The following is a 21,932-nucleotide window of genomic DNA, read 5'->3' on the forward strand; positions in this document are numbered from 1 at the left end:
TTAGTATTTTTTCACATTTCAATATATATTCTCTTTGGAATATATGTGTTTATTGACCTGAGAATTCTCGTCCATAAAACAAAATCCTAAATTATTTATGGTCCGGTAAATTATTTTTTTAGAATTTCTTATTTGCTCGTATTATTTTATAAGATCTTTCAAATATGATATTTCTTCTTCTTCCCGATTTTTTCACGATCGTCGTTTCCGGGTTATTCATCTCATCTTTTATATATCCTTTCCTCTCAACCATTCTTTGCCTTTTTTGTAATTTTCGACAACATTCACTTTCATATTCATCATCTTCGATAACATCATTTCTCTTCTTGTCATCTTGGACAATCAAGATCGTCTATATTGCTCTGTTAATATCGTCTCAGTGATTTTGATTTCGGTGATATTATAAATATTGTTTTTTGTTTGAACTATTTAGTTGATTATAAAATTTCGTTCAGAATTATATATTTCGGCGTCAAAAATAGAATGTTTAGAATATGTAGGTATTAGTTTCTTTACGAATATCATTGAAGATTTTGATGATTGTTTGCGTTGAACTAAGAATTTATATTTCAGTATAAATGTTGTTTTTGTTTTTTGTTGTACGTAAGAATTTAAAGTTTTTTTTCGTTTAGAACTTTTAAGAATCACCGTAAGAATTGTGTATTTCATTACAAAGATTGATAGTTTGAAGTTTTTCACGATAATTTTCATTGAATTACTTAATCGTTTACCTCTATCGACATCATCGTTTATCAATATAGAGACGATTGTTTTGCTATATGAATACAATCGTTTATCTTTATGAACACGAAAATTTTCAATTTTTTGTATGATCAGCGTCGTTAAATGATCGTGTATCTAAGTCAATAAAATGGTTTAAACGATCAGCGTCTTTAAAAGATTGTTTAGTTTATTATATACGATGATTTAATTTATTTTATACGATCGTCTATTGTTGCTAAATGATCGTTTAGTATTTATTATCTTTTTTGTACGATCGTTTATTTATTTTTTGCATTGTGTTTATTTTTATTGTTTAGTTCATTTTATTTTCTTATTATGTGATAGTTATCTAACTAATCCTTCCTTTCACCATTAAATGTTTAGTACATTTCTTTTTCTTTCTTTATTTTTCTTTATTTTGTCTTTATTCTAGACTTTATTAATTTGCTACATGATGTTTGTTGCTTCTTGCTCACCATCTATTTATAAAAAAAATTAATATAAATTATTCAATGAAATATATACAATGAGTATAGAAACAAATGTCTTTGTATGCGGGATAGATTGTGATAGATATAGATAGATCGAAATGAATATAGATTCAGACCTTTTTGTATGCGAGACAGATCGTGATAAATCGAGATAGTTCTGTTAAATTAGTTACGAGGATATAAACGATTGACGAGGAAGATGATGGACGAAAAAGTAGTGAAGAAGATAAAAGATTGTAAAGAAGATAAAAAGTCAGAGCAAGTTCATTCACCTTTTTATAGCCCATTGATTTTGATGATATTTTTGTAATTATGAGTTATTGAAGCTAGTTTCTCTAAATGATCGTTTATACTTACATATACGATTGTTGAAGCTACTCTACATAATCGTCTATGTCTAAACTTTTTCGCCATCTTTTTCTGTTTATTACTTTATTGTTTATATATATGGTTATGTACAAGATCGTATATGTGATCGTTTTCAATTTATACCTTCATGATCAGAAGCACATATGAGATAATCGTTAAAGATAATCTACACGATCGTTTATATCTAAAGTCTTTCGTTATTCTTTAGCATTTATTTTTTGATCATTTATATATTTGTTAATTTACAAGATCGTGTATCAATTATATATTATTCTACACGATGACGTCTAATAATTATTTATTAACATTAATCGGGCACGTACGGACGATTAATCACACGTTTATTGGAGTATTTTTGTATTTCGCATTGTGAACCTGTAGGCTTTTTCGTTTTCTGAAATTGTTCTATAGAGTGTAAATAATTTGTCGCTTTGTTATATTATTGAAAAGACCCATAAATTTTATTTTATTAGTTAAAACATTAATTATTAATTCACAATTGGATCGATAATTCGACTAACATATGTCAAAATAAAAAAAATTAACAAAATACTTGTAAAATTTCAGATTCGATAAATAATATAATTGATAAAATTATTTTGTAAATATTTTAATTTATTTTACTGTATTTGAAAATGTTCGTTTTATGTACATAATTTCAGTCAACTCTAGTCAACTCTGTTCCTACGTATTGTGTAATATATTTATGTGTAATATATTTATAGAATAAAATTTGTGGTAGGTAATCAATCGAATGTTTAGGCTTAATCAATGTTTTTAAATTGATTTCGCACCAAATTGTAATAGGTTTTGTAACATTGGTACTTCGAAATATTATTAATTTATTCTTCAAAAAAAAGTTATATAATTTATTATTATAATAAACATAGAGTAATTTACGTAAATGTAACAAAATCAAAAAAATATTTACGACCCGCATAACAAAATAAAAAAAATCCATAATGCACGATCCTTTTTTAATTTTCATAAAATTTCATATATGCCATTGTAATTTATGTCTTTTTTACGATTTATTAATCACAGGTCATCTTGATGCAATTAAGGTCCGATATGGAATAACTAAAGATAGAAGTCTTTCATCTTAGGACATCTCGAGGTAATGTACGCTCGAGATCGAATAAAATAGAGGCAAAATTCTCATCTCGATGCCCCACTAATTAAGGCCTGAGATCCAATAACTAAAGGAAGAATTCTTTCATCTCGGGGCATCTTGGGGCATTGTATACTCGATATCGAATGAATTAAAGGCAGGATTCTTTCATCTGAGGGGCATCTCGGTGCAACTAAGGCTTGCGATCGTGTGTCCATGATCTACATTATCGTTTAAATTTGAAAGCCATAGTTTAAAATGAAGTATAAGATCGTGTAGACCTACACTTCTGTTTTTCATCTTAGACCATCTTAGTGCATTATATGTCTGACATCGAATGAATTAAAGAAATAAATTCTTTCATTCCAGGGAAATCTTGGGACATGGTATACCCAAGATCGTGTATTAAAATCTACACAATCATATATCGCGCGTGTGATTGATTGATCAAGTATTAACTAGGGTAATTTTGGTATTTTACATCATGGGTTTGTAGATTTTTCCTATTTTCAAAATTGTTCTATGTAGTATACTTATTTTGCCGATTCGTAATATTTATAAAAGACCTCATGTACATAATTACAAAAATGCATGTTTCTTTTAAGTTTATGAACTCATTTCTTGTCCTTAATTTTCATCGCACCATAATCTGTTTTTTTTAAAGAAAAGAAAAGAAAAGAAAAGAAAAGAAAAGAAAAGAAAAAGAAAAATTCATTTGATAGTTTAATTTCCAAAGTGGTGTATTTTTTTAAAATGAAAGAAATTAGATATAATTAAAATTGTTGTATTGTTGGGGGATGTTTGTCAACCCACGAAATGATAACACTTTGATTATAGTTTTCAAATAATAATAAAAATTCTCTCTTCTCTCTCCATTATGGTAAATTTGCTTTTCTTCGATTCCTTTCCTTGGTTTCTTTCAACTAATTCACAAGGGTTGTTAATTTTGTCTTAAAAAAATAATTAATCAAATAGATGAACATTTATATATGTAAATGTAAATAGTAATCCAACTAAGCTTCTTCCATGACTCATGTGGTTCAAATAATAATAATTCAGGAAGGTCGGTTTTTAAAACGTTTATTCTCAATGTTTTCTATCCATCGATTTTGGAAACGACTGTATCTTTTGACAAAAAATATATAGTTAAAAAAAAAAAAAGATTAGACCAGATTATCGACAAGAACGTAAAAGTGGCTTCAGAAAATCACATGCATTCTAAAAAATGTTTGCAAGCATCAGAAGTATTATTTCTCTCTTTAATACGTTGTTTATAATGTCGGGTAAACAATATTTAAATCTCCCAAAGATGTATATATAGATCATCGACATGTATATTTTTCAGATATATAATCTTTTTCTCGACTCTATTGTGGATTATTAGGAGAAAAGATCGAACTTTTTCTTGGAGTGGTTATACCTTCATAACCCTCAGGGGCGTTTGGGGGAATGGTTGGATTATGGGGTTAGGGTTAGGGTTATGTAATCCAACCCCCGTTTGGGGGAAGGATTATGTAATCCTAGTTTTAACTCCTTAACCCTTCCTCAACCCTTCTTCAACACTTCTTAATCCTTTTTCAACGTTTTCTTAATCCTTCTTCACAACAGTATCATAACACTTCCTTCATAACACTTCCCCCAAACACATCTTATCATAACACTTCCTTCATAACCCTTCCCCCAAACACATCTTATTATAATCCTAGGTTTATCATAACCCTAACCCCCATAACCCAACCCTTCCCCCAAACGACCCCTCAAGGTTTAGGGTTTGTTAACACCTTTGAAGTTGAAGTTTGTCTCAAAACATTTCCATTGAGATCTTTATGATTATGTTTATGGATGAAATTTTTGTGACAGCATATATATGTTTTCTTATAAGAACAAATTTATATACACACGAAAAATAACTTTGAGGACTGAGAATTAAAGGAAAAGATCACAAAGGAAAGGGAAAAAAGAAGTTTGGAGGAGTCAAATTAAAATGAAGAAAACAGGTTGATTCAAACAAATTAAATATCATGTGAAAGTTATTTGTAAATAGGCACAATAACCTTTTGCTTGAAAATTGAACTGTAAACCTCTGCAATAATTATTTTAAAACAAACTTCAACTTTTTAAGATTAATTTTTCTTTTTATATAATATATAATTACAATAAGTGATATTTCAAACACAAATCTTATTGTTATTATCAAATGTAAGTTGAACCAAACTCTTATTGATAAATTTAAAAATCAATTAATGTTAAACGATATAAAATTATTTTCCTACGCTAAACTTTTGAATCATTTGGTAATTTAAGAATTAATTTTAAAATTGTAGATATTTTTATAATTTAACCAACGTGAAGAAGAGCATGACATAACTTGATATGGTATTAATTATGTGATGATAAAAGGATCATTACTATTACATTAAAATTTAAAGTTATAAGATCAAATTGTTTGTTTTTATGAGTAAAAATATCAATCTAAATATATGTATAGTTGAATAATAATGAGAGAGTTTTGATTTCATATTTAAACACAGTTTAACTGGGAAGAGAATTAAAAAAACTGTATATATAAAAGAAAAAGTTTATTAGAGCACAAATATATTGACATAATTAATATTGATATAATTAGGCAATATTTAACTTGATCAAATTACACAGCAATGAGGTGAGTTTGAGCTGCTTCAATCCTCATTTCCTCCTTCATTTTTCTAATAAAGTCTTCAATTTTCTTGTTCAATTCTTCTGTACTCACCACTATCTCTAATTCTCTCCTTTTTCCTTCTTTTTGATCTTCTTCTTCAGCCTCATCTGTAAAACACCCTTCTTCATCTTCTTCTAATTCTTCCACTAATAATTCACCTCTACAAATTATTCCTTCTTCCTTTTCTTCTTCTTCTTCTTCTTCTTCTTCTTCTTCTTCCTCCTCTTCTTGAGCCTGGTCAGAATCAGATTCTTCATCAATGGCAGCAGCGGCCATAACATCATGTTCAAATAAGTTGTCATGATGATTATGATGGGAATGGGGAAATGAACAATAATTCCCAAAAGAAGAGGAAGAAGAAGAAACAGAGGAAGTGGCAAGAAGAAACAGAATTCCAATATTACAAATTAAGAACATGTATTTTCTTTCCATGGCATGGTTTAGAATGGAGAAGAGGAAAGTTGAAAAGTAGACACTAAAGGAATGGGGAAATAAAGAGAAGACAGAAAAAAACAACCCTAAAACAAAACAAAACACAATCAGCTTCACCATCCTTTTCAACCATTCAACTTTGCTGCTGCAATTCTTTGATGATGATGATGTTGTAAATATATCATCATGATTATTAAGATTCAAGCTGCTTTCAATTGAGAGTTGTTCCATATAGAAATGGAATTAATCACAAAAACGAAAATGAGAGGTTTTTGGGTGGGGGTATGGTTTTAATTTTGTAGAGCTAGCTACACATATTCTGTTCCTTATATAGTGGTCCTTATTAAAGCACTTCCCATGCCCATGTTTTGAGGAGTTCATTTCATGACTTGAAATTACTAAAATGACATATGGGACATGTCGGGACACAATAGAGGGAAAATGGTATTTTGGGCAACCAGAAAATTATGAGAAAATGGAGACAAAAAGAGAGAGAGAGAGACGAGGGCTCGAAGCTTCTGGGTTTTCCCTATGAAATTAAGTGTTGGGGGAAAAAGGTGAAGGGGACACGTGGATTTGTAAATAAATTCAAGTTAGGGTTTTTATTATTATTATTTGAAATACTCAAATTAGGGTTTTTAGAGGTTATAAATTTAGTTTTTTTAAAAACTATAACAAACCCCCAAAATATTTATATTATATAAAATAATTTTGAGAAAAAAAAAACTCATAAGTTCATGATGAGAAATACAAAAAAAAAAAACCCAATCAACACGTCATTAATCGACCACACGCGTACTTGTAATTCTTTTTCTAAACGATCATGATACACAATCGTGAAGTAAATGATATATGATTGTGTAGTTCTTTTTCATGACGGAAAAAATGCTTCAAATTTAAACGATCATTTAGAACATATAAACAAACTCAATATTCTAGAAGAGAAACTATAAGGAAAAAAAAAAGATGGAGAAACAAAGAAAGAAAAAGAACAGAAGATTTTGGTATTTTATTATAATTATGAAAATTAACATAAATAGAGTTTTATTTGATTTATTTTCGTTTGAGCTCGTTTGGTTTGTTAGAAAATTTTCTTTTGGTCGGATCCCATGAAAAAAGGGAACCAACACAAAAGAATTGTTGCATAATTGCTCTCATCGCTCTAAGCGTCCCAATCGTTGCTTTATTTCATTGCCAAAATCAACCATTTGCTTTATTTCACCCCCTCCCCCCTTGCGTTATCCGATTCTCCTTTACTTATTTTTTTTCTTATATTATTTAATACGATTAAAAATGTTTACCACATATACCAAAATATTACCATTTATAAACTATATCACCAAAAAAAAAAAAAAAACAACAACAATGACATTTTGTTATATTGGTAAATATTTTGATTTCTTTTTGTTATATTTCAAAACAACCCCTTTTTAATTGTTTTGGCCTCTGCTAAATTTGTTCTCATGAAATTTTGAAAAATTTCTTTATCTATCATCAAAGAATAACCATTTAATAATTTGCTAATGATAGGCTTCTATCACGATAAATAGTTTTAAAAATATAACAAAGCGGTAAAATATTTACACAGTATTGAACAATTTCAAAAATGGAAAAAGTCCACAGACCCACAATGGAAAATACAAAAAATGTTCCGTCAACCATGCACATTAACAACACGCGTAATATATTTGGTACACGATTATTTAAATTTAGCTATTGTTGATTTAAATTTGGCCATTGTTTGGTATACGATCATTTTGATTTGATGGTTTGAATTTTGATAGCTAAATCTAAACGATTTTTTTTTTCACGATTGTTTGCTACACGATCATTTGGATTTAGTTATACGATCTTTTTAGATTTGGCTAAACAATTTTTTTCAAGATTTTTTTGGTACATGATCATTTAGTTTTGGTTACACGATCGTTTATTTTTTTTACATAATTGTTTAGATTTGGCTAATAATTTTTGTAAGATTCTTTGTTACACGACATTTTTTAAAGATTTTTTGTATTTAGTACACGATCTTGAACAACCAAATAACAGTTTGAAAAAAATAAAAAAAATAGATCATTTATATTTGATATACGATTTTTAAACCAAATAACAGTTTGGAAAGAAAAAAAAATAGAGGCAGAAGAGAAGAAAGACGATGAAAAGTTAAGATTAAACTTGAAATATTTTTTTAAAAATGGCCGCCTTTGAGCTTTTTCATTTTGTTACAGGAGTCCTAAATATTTTACTCGTTTAATTTGTTATATTTATGAAAATTTTCCTTTTATATAAACCTTTATCACTTAAACATTTTTTTCCATTTATCATTGATATACCATTCATTACGGTTTACCACCTAAGTATGCCTAGCATGTATTAGCCACATTTTTTTTTGTGTAAATTGCTAAAGAAATATTTCACGTATCTTATTGATAGAGCATTAATTTGCATATTATTGATAAGATTTTCTTATTGATAAACTATTATTTATGTCTATCGTTGCTACGCATCATTTTTGTGTTCATTATCGTTGATAGACCATTTCTATACGTCGGTAATTGATATACATCTCACTTATGTATCTCTAAAAATGGTATGTTCACTACTACAAATTTGACCTTTTTTGATGTGCAAAGCATGTCAAAAAATGTCTAACTTGATGATCTTTGCCCAGACATCAAGAAAGCCCGTCTAAAAAACCATTTTTCTTGATGGCCATAACATGTCGTAAAAAACCATTTTTTTGATGGTATTGTCCATCAAAGAAAGATAAATTTGATGTTTTTTGCCCATCAAGTATAATAAAAAGCTCATCAAGAAAACTTGCCAGACCAAGTCATCACAAACCCTTTCTTGATGGTCAAGGAGACTTTATTGTCTTTTGCCTATCGAGAATATGGAAAAACCATTTTTTTCATTGACCTGTTTTGCCTATCAAGTATTATTCTTACATTAACCATTTTTTTTTACTGTCAACCAAACTCTTTTGTTGATGGTTTTTTGTAACGCCCCAAAAATTAAGATATAATTAAAATTAAGATAATTTTGGAGTTAATTATCTTAATTTTGTTTAATTAGATTTAATTTATTGGGCATTATTTTGAATTTATTTAATGAGTATTTGATTTATGTGGGAATTGAAATTAATTAAATATTTGTTGGATGAATATTTAATTAATTAATGGTTTTGACATGTGATGTTTATTGAGTTTTTGATTAAATGGTAGATTAAGAGAATTAAGTAAAGTTGTGGATTTTTTAGTGTTGTTGGAGTTGAATTTAATTAAATAATTATGGATGTTATTTAATTAAATTGTAGAGTAGAAAGTTTGTTGGAGATTTAATAATTATATGTATATGTGGAAATATATATATAATTATTATGTTAAAGGAAAAGATAATTATATTTGTTGAAATATAATTATTTAAGGAAACGATAATTGTATTTTGGAGAAAGGATATTTATTAAGAAAGAAAAAGTAAAATAATTATATTTTGGGAAAATATAATTATTTGTAAAAGGATAATTATTTTGGAGAAAGATAAATAATAATTAATTATTGTGGAAGATAATTAATTATTTTGGAGAAAGATAAATATTATCTTCCAAGATAATTAATTATTTTGGAGAAAGATAAATAATAATTAATTATTGTGGAAGATAATCAATTATTTTAGATAAAGATAAATAATAATTAATTATTATGAAAGATAATTAATTATTCTGCACACAGATAAATTTTGATTATGGGGTGGAGTTGTTATGGTTGGGTTAACATAATTTATGTTAGAAGTTATAAATGATTTATTGGAAAAGATTTGATTGATTAAATTAATTGAGGAATTAAGTTAATTTGAGATTTTGGAGGAAAAAGTTAATTTTGGTGGAATTGGATTTAATTGAGTATATATATATGGATATATACTTAATTAAATCCAATTCCACCGGTTATAATTAAGATTACCATCTGCTGTCGCCGCCTCACCAGTTATAATTAAGATTGGTCTCTTTGGAAGCTTGAGGATTTAAAGTGATGAACTTTTTCCCATCAAGGACAAGAGAATTTTTCAACCTACATCTGAGTAACCTTGGTAATGAAATTAAATTAATATTTTATTAATTTAATTTTAGATCTATTTGAGGTTTCTTTAAAGGTTCAATTGGCTAATTTTTTTAAGATTTAAATTTTGGATTTTTCAGGTTGAATTGGTTTCAACCCCAATTTTTTCGAAAGTTAATTAATTTGGGAGAATTTTGGATGTTAGCCAATTGCTAATTTCATTAATTATTAATTAAGATACTAAGTTTTTCTTTTATGATTAGGATCAAGTTAATTGGAGAATTCTTACTGTTAGATAGGGAGTACCTTGTTTGGCTAAAATCTCCGGCTAAGAGATTCTCCTACTACACCTTCAAACTAAATTTAAGAGACAGCATGTAATTATGATTATGCATTGATGGTAGCTAAAATGCGTAACTTGATGCTATTGATAATGACTGTCATTATATTGATTGATGATGATGACTGAGGTTATGTTAATGACTGACAGTATGTTGTTGACGATTGTTGATGTTTATGGTGATGCATGATATATTAATCACATGATTAAAGACGTTATGATTAATATTCATGTCATGTTATGATGTCTATGATATGATACATGCTATGGATAGGGTGTTCTGTTAACTTTGTCTATTAGAGTCATACCCACATGGGTGTCCTTCGAGATTACCATCTTTTTAGGACTGCGTAGTCTGACGGACCACCAGTCTGACATTGACATAGACATGATTCAAGTGATTCGATGAGATCACTCGCAACCCGATTGTTTTAGTGTTTCCTTCGGGTACACTAAAGACCAGATTGTCCTAGGTGTTCCTTTGGGTTCACCGAAGACCAGATTTGTTCCTACGGGATCACAGATTGCACGTGTTCAGGAACATGCCCGTTCAGGGATACTTCTTTACAGGATTCTAATAAGAAGTTAACAGACACCTAGCGGGACTAGTAGTGGGTCCCTTACTGAGTACTCACTCTTTCTATGTTTAATATTTCAGGCGAAGGTAAAGGTAGAGGAAAGCTGGCGAGCAACAGAGAAGGATCCGTGACATGCCATATGGGGACTAAATTTTGGTTCCGCGTCTATATTTTAGTGTTTTAATATTCCATTTTTAATAAAAATTTAGTGTTCCCTCGTTTCAAGAAAGTGTCTATCGTTATTGTTTCTTTTTAGTAATGACCTCAGTTTAGTATAAAGAGTTTAGTCGTTACATTTTTAACCATCAACGGTAACAATTTTGAAAAGTAAAAAAAATATGGGTCATTATGACCCTCCCATATATGCAACCTACAATCAAACTTAAAATTACAAAATATCAACAATCACAAATAATATATCATTTAATAAAATAAAAATATATCAATAACTTATACAAAATTTGTCCAACTATCATTAAGAGAATGAAAAGAAATTTGTAATCAAAATTACTTAAACATCAACAAGTCTTAAAGTTTAAAATAGGTTCAAGTAACTCATCCGAACTTTAACATCTTATATCTTGATGATTGTTTCTTTGCCCTATTAACAAATGAATAAAACAAAACATTATTATTACATTATAAATATAAAAACTAACAATATCACTTTAACTAAATTTGATAACCAATTGAGGAACGATTATAAGTCTCAATTTACCTCAAATACACTTACAACTCAAACCAAAGGAGAAAAGGAAGATATTACAGTGTTTTGTATGATAACAATATATTATACTCTATATAAAGTTATAAAAAAAAAAAAAAGGAAAAATAAGGATAAAGGAAACGTAGCTCAATACTAGAATTCAATTAAATGTTCTACAATCCTTTGTGAGGAAAGAAGTAGTCCAAGTCCCTAAAAAACTAAAAACTCAAAAAAAATTCAAGGATCCAACTATTCAAATATAAAATAAAAAGTTGTAGGGCCGTGATTTTTTATTACCTAAATAAAAAAGCAAAATGTGGAATACCCTCAACACCAAACTCATCAAGCTCCTGCTCCCACTTTGTATTATCAACATTAAGCATTACAAAATTCACATGGTCCCTGGAAGAACAAAGATTTATTTACCTTCCTCGAGTTCAAACAATAAAAGATTCTTGTGAACAAACATTTCCACAAACTGTTGCTCAACTTTGTATGCATCTGGAGCCAATTCCATACAAACTTCACACCAATCTGCATAGAACTCCACATAGTGAGCTTTCAATTTGAAAGAGCCTGAATCATCATATGAATTTTCATCATCAGCTATAATTACTTGAATTTGAAATCATAATCAGGTAAAACAAAGAGATTGCTAGAACTATTAGATTCCAAATTTCCAAACCTCTTCATAAGGCAAAGCCGCAGCAACTAAGTCATTCAAAGAAACACCAAAATCCAATCAACTTGAGGAGAAAAGTGCCAGTTCCGAAACAGTAGAAATGATTGCAATTCGTCTAATGATATCTTTATTGGGAAACTGAAGAAAACCTTGATTACTTGAAGAACTAGCGGCTTGGCCAATGGTGTCATCGGCTGATTCAGGACCGTCCGATGATTTTTCCTGAAAGCGAGAGTAAAATTGAATTGGTTTCGATTTCAGGAAATTAGAGCTAATTTGGTTGACTCAATAATCGAAGGAAATTAAACAAAAAAAAAAAAAAAAAAAAAAGAAGAAGAAAAGAAAAGAAGAGAAGAGATTGAAGCATACCGGAGCAAAGATGGTGTCGTGCGATTCGGGAAGCATTTGGTAGACTAAGGAAGGAGATCGGCAGCGAGAAGCTGGAAATTGGGCGGCAGAGGGTTGAAGGAGAGGGTGAGGGATGCAAAAACAGAGAGGAATTCGGTGGAGAGAGATGGAATTTGCGGAGATCAAACAAGAAAGTAAATTTGACCACGAACAGGATAGCGGAATAGTCTAAAAATAAAGAGCGAGAGAGGGAGCATTTACCATTTATCTATTTTGTTAAAATATATGTATATGGAAAATTCAAAATTTGAATATAATAGCTCTTTTAAAATTCAAATGGTAAATATTTTTTTATATATAAAAAATGGTAAAATCAGATTTTACTTTAATCAATATAATATCAATTTCTTTTTATTAGAAAAATAAAATTACAAAGTATAAATTAAAATATGTTTAACACATAAAAGAAATTATTTGCAACTAATGAGTGGTATATGTGATAAAACATTTTTTAAAACGTTATACTACTAAATAAAGGTATTTGTATTACTTTTTTGTGACACTCTTAAACACTAGAAGTAATTGTTGCAATCACTCTATTGCAACTGCTTTTAAAATTGTTGTTGTTGTAAATTTATTGGATGGCAAATTGTAATTGAATAATTGAGTGAGATGCATAAAAGTTAGTGTGACATATGATGTACCTAAATATTTTTCAATCATTTGAATGTATAAATCATACATCACAATACTAGTTAGTGGGTTTTCATTTTTTTTTTTTTTGAGTTCGGGGTATACATAATAGAAGATTCAAACCTTAAGTGTTTTGATGAATAATATATGTCTTGCATCAGTTGATCCATATTATAAGTCTAAATTATGAAATCCTTCATTTTTATAAGGACTCCGATCATTGTTCCACTGTGATCCTTGGTTAAAACCAGATGTAGCCTTCTTGCTAAATCCTTCCTCACTTCCTTTTCCTTTATTCAAGGGAAGTTGGGAAGAGCACCTATCTCTGATTGAATTCGCTTACAACAACAATTATCATTCCAACATTGGGATGACTCCCTTCGAGGCTCTATACGGGAGGCATTGCAGGAAGCCAGTTTGCTGGGAAGAAGTGGGGGAAAGGAAAGTCTATGCACCAAAGCTAGTCCAGCGACGACAAAACACATAAAAATAATCAAAGAAAATTTAAAGATTGCCCACGTTATGCAGAAAAGTTACGTCAACAATCGTCGCAGGGCGCTAATCCAACGACGACAAAAAACATAAAAACAATCAAATTTTTCCTAAAATTATCACCATGGCAGGGGGTAATAAGATTTGGAAGGAAAGAAAAACTGAGCCCAGGATACATAGGACCTTATAAGATTCTAGTACGTGTAAGGCTTGTGGCCATAAGTTGAAGTTGCGTATGGAACTGTCTAGGATCCACAATGTTTTTCATGTCTTGATGCTAAGAAAATATCTGGTAGATTCCTCCCATATCCTCCAAGACCAACCCCTGGAGATACTAAAGAACTTGGCTTATGAGGAGGGGGACCTCTATGCATCCTATAAAGGAAATAATAAGTACTGAGAAGAAAAGTGATTCCCATGGTCAAGGTTCTGTGAAACAATCATGGCGTTGAGAAGGCCACTTGGGAGAATGAAGAAATGATGAAAGCTAAGTATCCACAATTCTTCGTAGCGATTTGTTGAATTTCAAGGATGAAATTTCCATGAGGAGGTAGTAGTTGTGAGGCCCCGAACACATACCACCAAGATGATAAGAGTCTTGCGAAAAGAATACTATGCGAAGAGATTACTAATAAGTAGAATGAGCTTCACGAAAGAACTACGCCAGAAAAGTGCACGACGGACAATAAGGTAAGTTTGGGGTGCACCTAGAAATAACGATGTGATCCAGATGTCAGTAGGTTAATGATAGATTAGAGCTTGTCATCCAATCCAAATTCAGGATAATATCAGATAAAGAGACGTGGCGTTTCCAGATTGGGTCACCTCTCGTCGCAGGAAAAGGTAATCATTCCAATATGGGAAAACTCATCAGAGAGGACTATAAAAGACAATTAGAAAGATTTTTGGAGATTTTTGAGACCCAAATGAGCCCAAGCTCGATGAAGCGCAAAGGAAGCTAGGTTGGGGAGCTAGTTGACTTTGAATGTGAGTGGTTTCTCTTACAAAAACTTTTCAAATTTCGAAAGCTTCTAAATTGTACATCTATTGAGACTGTAACTTTTATGATTTTCCTTGTACTTTTCAAGTCTTAAAATGCATATGATTTACAAATGAATAGGATTTACTGTATATTAGAATGAGGTGATGAAATGATGTGTTTAAGGAAGGTGTGAAAACTTAATAATGATTGAATAAAATAACCCTTGAACCTTATGCGATATAATGCCTCATTTTTGCTGTGTGATCTGGAATGAGATGCTCTATTCCTACTATGTAATCTAGAATAGAATACTCTATTCTTGCTGTATGATCTTGGATAGAATGCCCTACTCATGTTGTGTGATCTTGAATAGGATGCCCAATGCTTGTTGTGTGATCTGGTGTGGGATGCTTTTTGCTTGCTATGTGTGATCTGGCATTCGAAGGCGCGTTATGCATAGTAGAATTGATGGAGCTTACTAAATGCGGTCAGACCACTCCACATGGCTATAACTTGACAAAAGAATGTGGTAAATGCTTGAGCTGAGGAAGGGGTACAAAATGATTCTGCAAGTTGATGATGTGGTATGCTAGAGGCATACAACGCGATAAGACCCACAATGAAAGAATAAAAGAGACGATTTTCCTCACGATGTACAATTTGTTGAAAGTATTGCATGCTGGACAAAATATATATGTCATGTTAGTGTGAATTTGAATTCTCAAAATGTATTAGTAAAGACCCCACTCACTAGAAATTTTAGTCTAACCTTTCAAACATTTTGTTTTATCCTCCTTCCCCCTAGGTAGGGAAGGACATCCAGCGTTGAACTTGCGGTCTTGATCGCCTACTTGCTCCTTGATCGTATCATTTCAGTAGTGGTCACTATCTGTTCACATAACATGTAATAGTTAGGCGAAGAAGTCTTTGTATTGTTTTGAGTCAGGTTTAAGGGGTTGTAGTGAGTGATGTAATTGGTACTTAAAGTACTCATCGTTGAATTTATCAATAAAGTCTCATTTTCCATCTTAAGATTCTTCACTAATTTAATCTCGCTCACTAGGTGTTCAACATGTTACTTTGTGGAGAACATCGGGTAAAATTCTTAGGCGATCTTGTCTCCATTCTATGTCATAAAAATGGACAGAGCGGGACGTGACATCTCTATCATTAAATATATTCATTGGGACATTTTCAAATTAACAATCAAATGTAAATTCAATAAGATGCTAAGTGATGCTAACAAATTCAATCCAAGATTATCAACATTCATGCTTTAACAATGAGTTTAACACATCTAAGAATTAGAGTTAAATTCTAAAATTATAGGGTGATCAAGCCTACTTTTAAAGAATCTTTTATTAAAAAGCAAGAAAGGAAAAAGCACCAAGATCAATTATGAATGCAAAGTTATACAAAGGATCTCATAGAATTAAAGTAAAATCACTCAATTTTTCTAAGAATTACCTTAGCTCATCATGTAGGTTGAAGATGCAAAAGAGATTTGATGGAGAAAGATAGACATTCTTGAAGCAAATTTGAGAGAGCTTTACACTAACTTGCGAGAATTCTTGCTTACTAACAAAAAAAGTGATTCAATGATATGATTAAAGAAGTGAAAAGAAAAGGAGGTTTTAAAGGGACTAATGGCAATTAACAACCACGATCCTAATTCGCTTTAGAGAATCTCAGAGCATCATGGCGCTTGACCTTTTTCTACACGAGCACTACAGTGCTTGACTTGAGCGTCATGATGCTCAAGCATTTCAATACATCTGCCTTCAAGTGCAGTTCTGCAGCGCTGGGGTGGTGCCTCTTCCACAAAATTACCAAAATGCCTCTAAAGTTTTAAGAGATTTTCATTGCGTTGGGCTCGTTGTGATGTCTAGTTTATTATCTTCTACAAAAAGGAGAATTTAGTGAATATAGAGTGATGGGGGAGAGTTAGATACTAAGATCATGTCAAATATAAACCTAATAAAATACCTTCAACTTTAATTTTGATCATATCAAGTAAGCAAAATAAAATATGCCAATGTTCAGTCATACAACATGCAAGAAAATCACACATTATTGCAAAAATTAAAGTTCAATCATTCATGCATAATTTAGTGATGTTCAAAAGATATGCTAGGATTGAAACTCAAGTCTTAACAATTTGTCCATGCTTAGGCTTAAAATCAATCAAATATTCCAAAGAGCAAGATAATTAATTAGGGATCTTTTTAAAGGATTTTTATTCAAATTAAATCATATTTTAATGGATGCAAGGCCTTATTACTTTGACACACTAGGTATGCTTTGAAAGAGTTAAACGTACCCTAAGCTTGCTTTCCCTCTACTCTTATATGGAAAGGATTTCTCCTTATAGACACGATCCTCGATCAAATTTGCGTAGCTTTTCCACTCTTTTCTTTCTTTAGATACTTCTTTTTTTTCCCCTTCCTTGTAGCATGTTTTGCTTTGCTACGGCTGAGCCTTTTCCTATTCTAGGATTCATCTAGGTAGACTCGATGGATTGATCGACCTTTCTGAGTGACAACAAGCAAATTTAAGCACAAATACTCTTTTCTAAAGGATCATGTTCATTGTGACTTAGTGAAGAATTCATTAATGCATGAGATAACGAGAAAAATTTTCTTAAAGGACCTCAAAATTATTTGAATGCTCTTTTACCTATTCAAAATCAAGTAAAAGCTTAAGATAGGATGAGTGTATCATACACTATCAAAGAAGGGCACCAAACAAGCAAGAAAGAACATCCATGCATTTTCTTTCTTTTGAATGCAATTAACCATTCAATACAATCATGCTTTCATACATTCATTCAATAATAGAAAATCGAAAAATCACAAGTATTCACTATAAGATTCAAATATTTCACAAAACCCGAGCTCAGATGCTCAAGAGTTTGTCCACACATGAAGAGCTAGCTAAAAAATTTTAAAATGACAAAAAATTTCTAAACCCTAAAAGGGTTGTTCATTAGAGAAGCATGGGTCTTTAAGAACTTGAAGTAACCCAAGGGTAAAATAGTAATTTGATCTACAGATGTTGTAGACACTTACGAAAGACTAACTTACTGTTATTAGTCTATATTCATGGGCACAAAAGTATATATACTGTGAGAAGAGTTCAGTTATAAGCCTTTAGCTGAGTGTACACAAAGCTAACGAATATTGATTAATGTGGTTAATGAGTTTAGCTAATTAATCTCATATTGTTGTAGCTCCTGGTATGTGGTCCATTGGTCCCCTTCCTAGCTCACAAAGAGTAATGAGATTAATATATATTTATTGTAATTTAAAATGTTCAAATTTACTTATGGAATTAATATAATGTATGGTGATACATTATAATATAAAGTTTATATTTTAATTAAACTTTATTATATAAATTTAATTTTGTATATGATTCAAAATTAATATATGAGAGAATGAAATATTTGAATGAGTTCAAATATTAACTTAATGTGAATTAGATTCATATTAAAACTATAGGTTAAAATTTAATGCGTATATAATACACATTAAGGGTCTGTTTGGCCCGTTGAGTGAGGTGAAGTAATAGCCCACTCCACGTTTCACTCACAATATATGAAAAATAACCATGGATTACAGTTATTTCAAAATAACCCTAATCCTTCACTATTCTCCTCTCCCTCACACATACTGTTCTTCACTCCCTCTTAACTCCTCACTTCGTCTGCCTTCTTTCACGATCCACTTCGTCTCCCTTCTCCACGATCAACTTTGTCTCCCTTCTTCCGAATCGTTTCTGGGATATTGTTCTGTCATTATTCCCCTTGCCGCTCATTCTTCTCCTTGCCGCACATTCTTTTCCTTGTCGCCCGTCATTCACGGTTCCAACAGAACTTGGTTGTTAAGGTTTGTGGATTTTTTTTTCGAGCTTGGTAGGGGTTTTGCAAGGATATAAGCAAGGTTAGAATTCGAAATGCGCATGGTAGGGATGAAGATTTTCCATCCCTTCACGGTTTGTATCCCTTCTTTGTTATTTTATAAAAGCCGATGATGAGGTCACTTTGTTTTTCCTAATCTGTTCATGAAATTTTGTGATTTTTTTTAAGCTGATGATGGGTCCCTTTCTTTGTTTTACATATTTATATTGTTCTTTGTATTTCTTGAGTTTGCTTGCCTGGTTGGTGTGTGATTCAATTTTTGTAATTTGTTACCATATGAATTTTGATCTGATTTATGTTGCTTTGTGTGTTTTTTTTTTTTTTTATCATTATGATTCTTGCCCTTCCACTATAAATTTTTTACTCCATGTACTTCATGTGTTGAAGCCGATTGATTTATGTTTTTTTTTTCTAATATGTGACTATCTAAGGCTGAGGTTGATTTCTTTTGCTCTCTGTATTTTGTGACCAATGTGATTAATATCTTTCAAATGTGATTTTTGTATTGCTCTCTGTATTTTGCGATCAATTTTGCTCACTGTATTTTTGTGACTAATGTGATTTCTGTTGCTTTTACATCATTGCCATATCCCTTGCTTTTTGGGATTCATATCTTCACTATTGTTAGGGTTGGGTTAAGACATATCCCCTATTTTCATGAATTTTTTTTTATATTGTTTTGACTCTCTGAAAAATGAAATAAAGACAACCCTCCCTATGTACTTCCTACTTCATTACTTCGTTATATAAGGTATATTTCGTAGTCACTATTGCACTAAAAAAATATTTCAACATCTACCCATGTACTTCATGTGTCAACATTTTATATTGTTCTATACTTTTTATTTCGTAGTTTTTGGTCAACATCATGGACTTCTTCACCCAACCACTATTAATGGTGTCAATTTAACTGAAACATTCTTCAACCTCATCCCATATATGTTTCCTGATCATTCCTTGGTAGGCTTCTTTGTTTTCCACTTATGTTTGCTCTCCGATTGTTTAGTATGAACATAATTACATAGGAATTTTTTTGTCATTCTCTATTATGCATTTGGGCTTTATTTCTTTATTGCTTGGCACTGAATAAGGCTAGACAAATTCTTTTGTAGTTGTGTTCTATATTTTATATTTGTTCTTTTTGTATGCAAAATATATTCCTCTCTGTTTTCCACTTATCTTTGCTCTCCGTGTGATTCGTATCCAAAATGATGTCAATTATACAAGAAATTCAAGTTCAACTATATATAATGAATTTCATACCTCTCAGGCTTGTCCAATTAATTTTTTTTTTTACCTTATATCCGTTGTCCTACATTTATTCAAACTTTTCTTACCCTTTTATTTCTTTTTTAATCTTATACGACTGTACGTCGGGTTAACCAATAGTGGTATGTCATCCTTCCTTTTACTTTTGTAATATCATTAATGTGTATTGCAATTTGTTTAATGAATTTCACGGCTAACATTTGTCTGTGTGATGTTATTTCAGGTTAGTGAAGAGCAAGAGTCCATTAGTCAAGGTTCGTACACCAATATTTTAGATGGTTGGAATAGTTTTTCACCATTATTGGTTTGTAAATAGCATCTTATAATAGTAATTTTTGAGATGGCTCAATCTTGTTGGAAGACATGTAATTACAGCATAACATATTCATTATGACTGCTACTTTTCAACTTTATATTCATTTTATCTTGATATTTATTGACTTTAATTATTAAACTTATTCATTATGCATTGTATTAATTAAATAAAATTGTGTATGCACGAATATATTAATTATTGTCCATGTTTTGCAAACATATTAATAAATTGTATGCAACTTTACCATGTCTTAAATATGTTTTGCAAATTCAACTATATGGAAAAGTATTGTGGTAATCCAAAAAAGTGGAAGGTTCTAAAAAGGGAGGGTGATAGGAATATGATTTTTATGGTTTTTCTATGGTTTAATTTTATCCAATAATAAGGTTGAAAATTAGATTTGGCGTTGGTGTGTCATCTATTTTTCAGCCCCATTATTATTCCTAATTCAATGTTCATCTTTTTCAATAATTTCATTAGGTTAGCCGTATAAGCTTATTGACTGTTTTAGATGGGATAAAATTTTATTGTGATCCATGATTAAAAACTGTTTGGTTTGAGAACTATGATTACACATTTAGGTGAGTTGTGCATTTGACATAAAATTTTCAAATGTTGCAAAGAGAGTAAGAAAAGGGAATGGATGTTAATTCTCTTTAATTACGTCACTATATATCAATTGATTTAGCCCAAAGTTAAACTTCAAATAATTTAAAATTTAAAATTAAAACACAAACTTTGTTGGTTTGTATTTTGTATTGATTTTAGAATGGTTTAAATTATTTGTGTTGAATTAAAACCATCCCTAAAATTAAACCATAAAAAAACCACTTTTTTTAAACATTTTTTATTTAATAATTCAATCACGTTATAAATTAGTTGGAAAATTTACCCCATTTTAAATTAAACTTTATTTTCGTTTTCTATTTCTTCATGTTTTATTTATTTATCTGGTTAGTAATAAAATTTTTCACTAAATTCTAAGTAAAACCTACAGTGTTTAACTCTAAACAAACGTTGGGAATTGTTCAGGTCATCAATTGTCATCACATAATGGATCCACAAGAACTAGTTACGATACTTACAGTATTTACAACTTCCCAACGTCAGTTACTTCTGATACTAGAATTATTACTGAATGATCGTAAGAGGATAGAACATACATCATTTGATAGTAGACATTGTATTAGACAATTAGCGTATTTTCGACTAATCCATGAGTCAGATCTTTGTTGCATCAAAGTACGTGAATGGATAGAAGGTGTTTTGCCATTTTATGCCATTTACTAAGGACGACTGCTAGATTAGTCGGAACAAAATTTATAGATGTAGAGGAGATGGTTGCCATGTTTCTGCATATAGTAGCTCATGACGTGAAGAATCAAATAATACAAAGGGAATTTGTTCGGTATGGTGAGATTGTTTCTAGACATTTCAACCTTGTCTTGTTAGCTATTTTGCGGTTACACGACGAGTTGTTGAAAAAACCTCAGCCAGTAACAAACTCGTGCACGGACCCAAGATGGAAATGGTTTGAGGTAAATATCAATTCTACGATAATTTTATTATACCTTAGAATTTTCTTGGCACGTTAGATAACACATACATTAAGGTGAATGTTAGTGCAACTGATCATTGAAGGTATAAGATACGGAAGGGTGAAGTTGTCACAAATGTACTTGGTGTTTGCGATACAAATGGTGTTTCGTGTTTGTTTTATCTGGGTGG

The 21,932-nt window shown here is 30.6% G+C and overlaps 1 protein-coding gene and 1 long non-coding RNA gene across 4 annotated transcripts; both read right to left on the reverse strand.

Annotated features, from left to right (window-relative positions):
• Positions 1-5,256: 5,256 nt before the first annotated feature.
• On the reverse strand, positions 5,257-6,118 carry LOC127144230 (uncharacterized). Its single transcript, XM_051079914.1, has one exon. It carries the CDS (start codon positions 6,053-6,055, stop codon positions 5,342-5,344), a length of 714 nt encoding a protein of 237 aa, XP_050935871.1. The 5' UTR covers positions 6,056-6,118; the 3' UTR covers positions 5,257-5,341.
• A 5,091-nt stretch (positions 6,119-11,209) lies between these two features.
• Positions 11,210-12,806, reverse strand: LOC103502204 (uncharacterized). Of its 3 annotated transcripts, XR_540486.3 has the most exons (4): positions 12,555-12,775; positions 12,189-12,407; positions 11,801-12,079; positions 11,210-11,398 (listed from the first exon to the last, which is right to left on the reverse strand). It is a non-coding gene; the product is annotated as an uncharacterized LOC103502204 (long non-coding RNA). The 3 variants fall into 3 exon arrangements; XR_540487.3 differs by lacking the exon at positions 11,210-11,398 and having other exon boundaries at positions 11,630-12,037; positions 12,555-12,806; XR_540485.3 differs by lacking the exon at positions 11,210-11,398 and having other exon boundaries at positions 11,630-12,079.
• Between the last annotated feature and the right edge of the window lie 9,126 nt (positions 12,807-21,932).

Source organism: Cucumis melo, chromosome 12 (genome assembly GCF_025177605.1).
Source record: "Cucumis melo cultivar AY chromosome 12, USDA_Cmelo_AY_1.0, whole genome shotgun sequence".
In the NCBI taxonomy this organism is placed as follows: Eukaryota; Viridiplantae; Streptophyta; class Magnoliopsida; order Cucurbitales; family Cucurbitaceae; genus Cucumis; species Cucumis melo.

What these genes read in the sequence shown, in the direction of transcription:
- LOC127144230 (XM_051079914.1), bottom strand. Translation starts at nt 6,055, where the DNA reads ATGGAACAACTCTCAATTGAAAGCAGCTTGAATCTTAATAATCATGAT.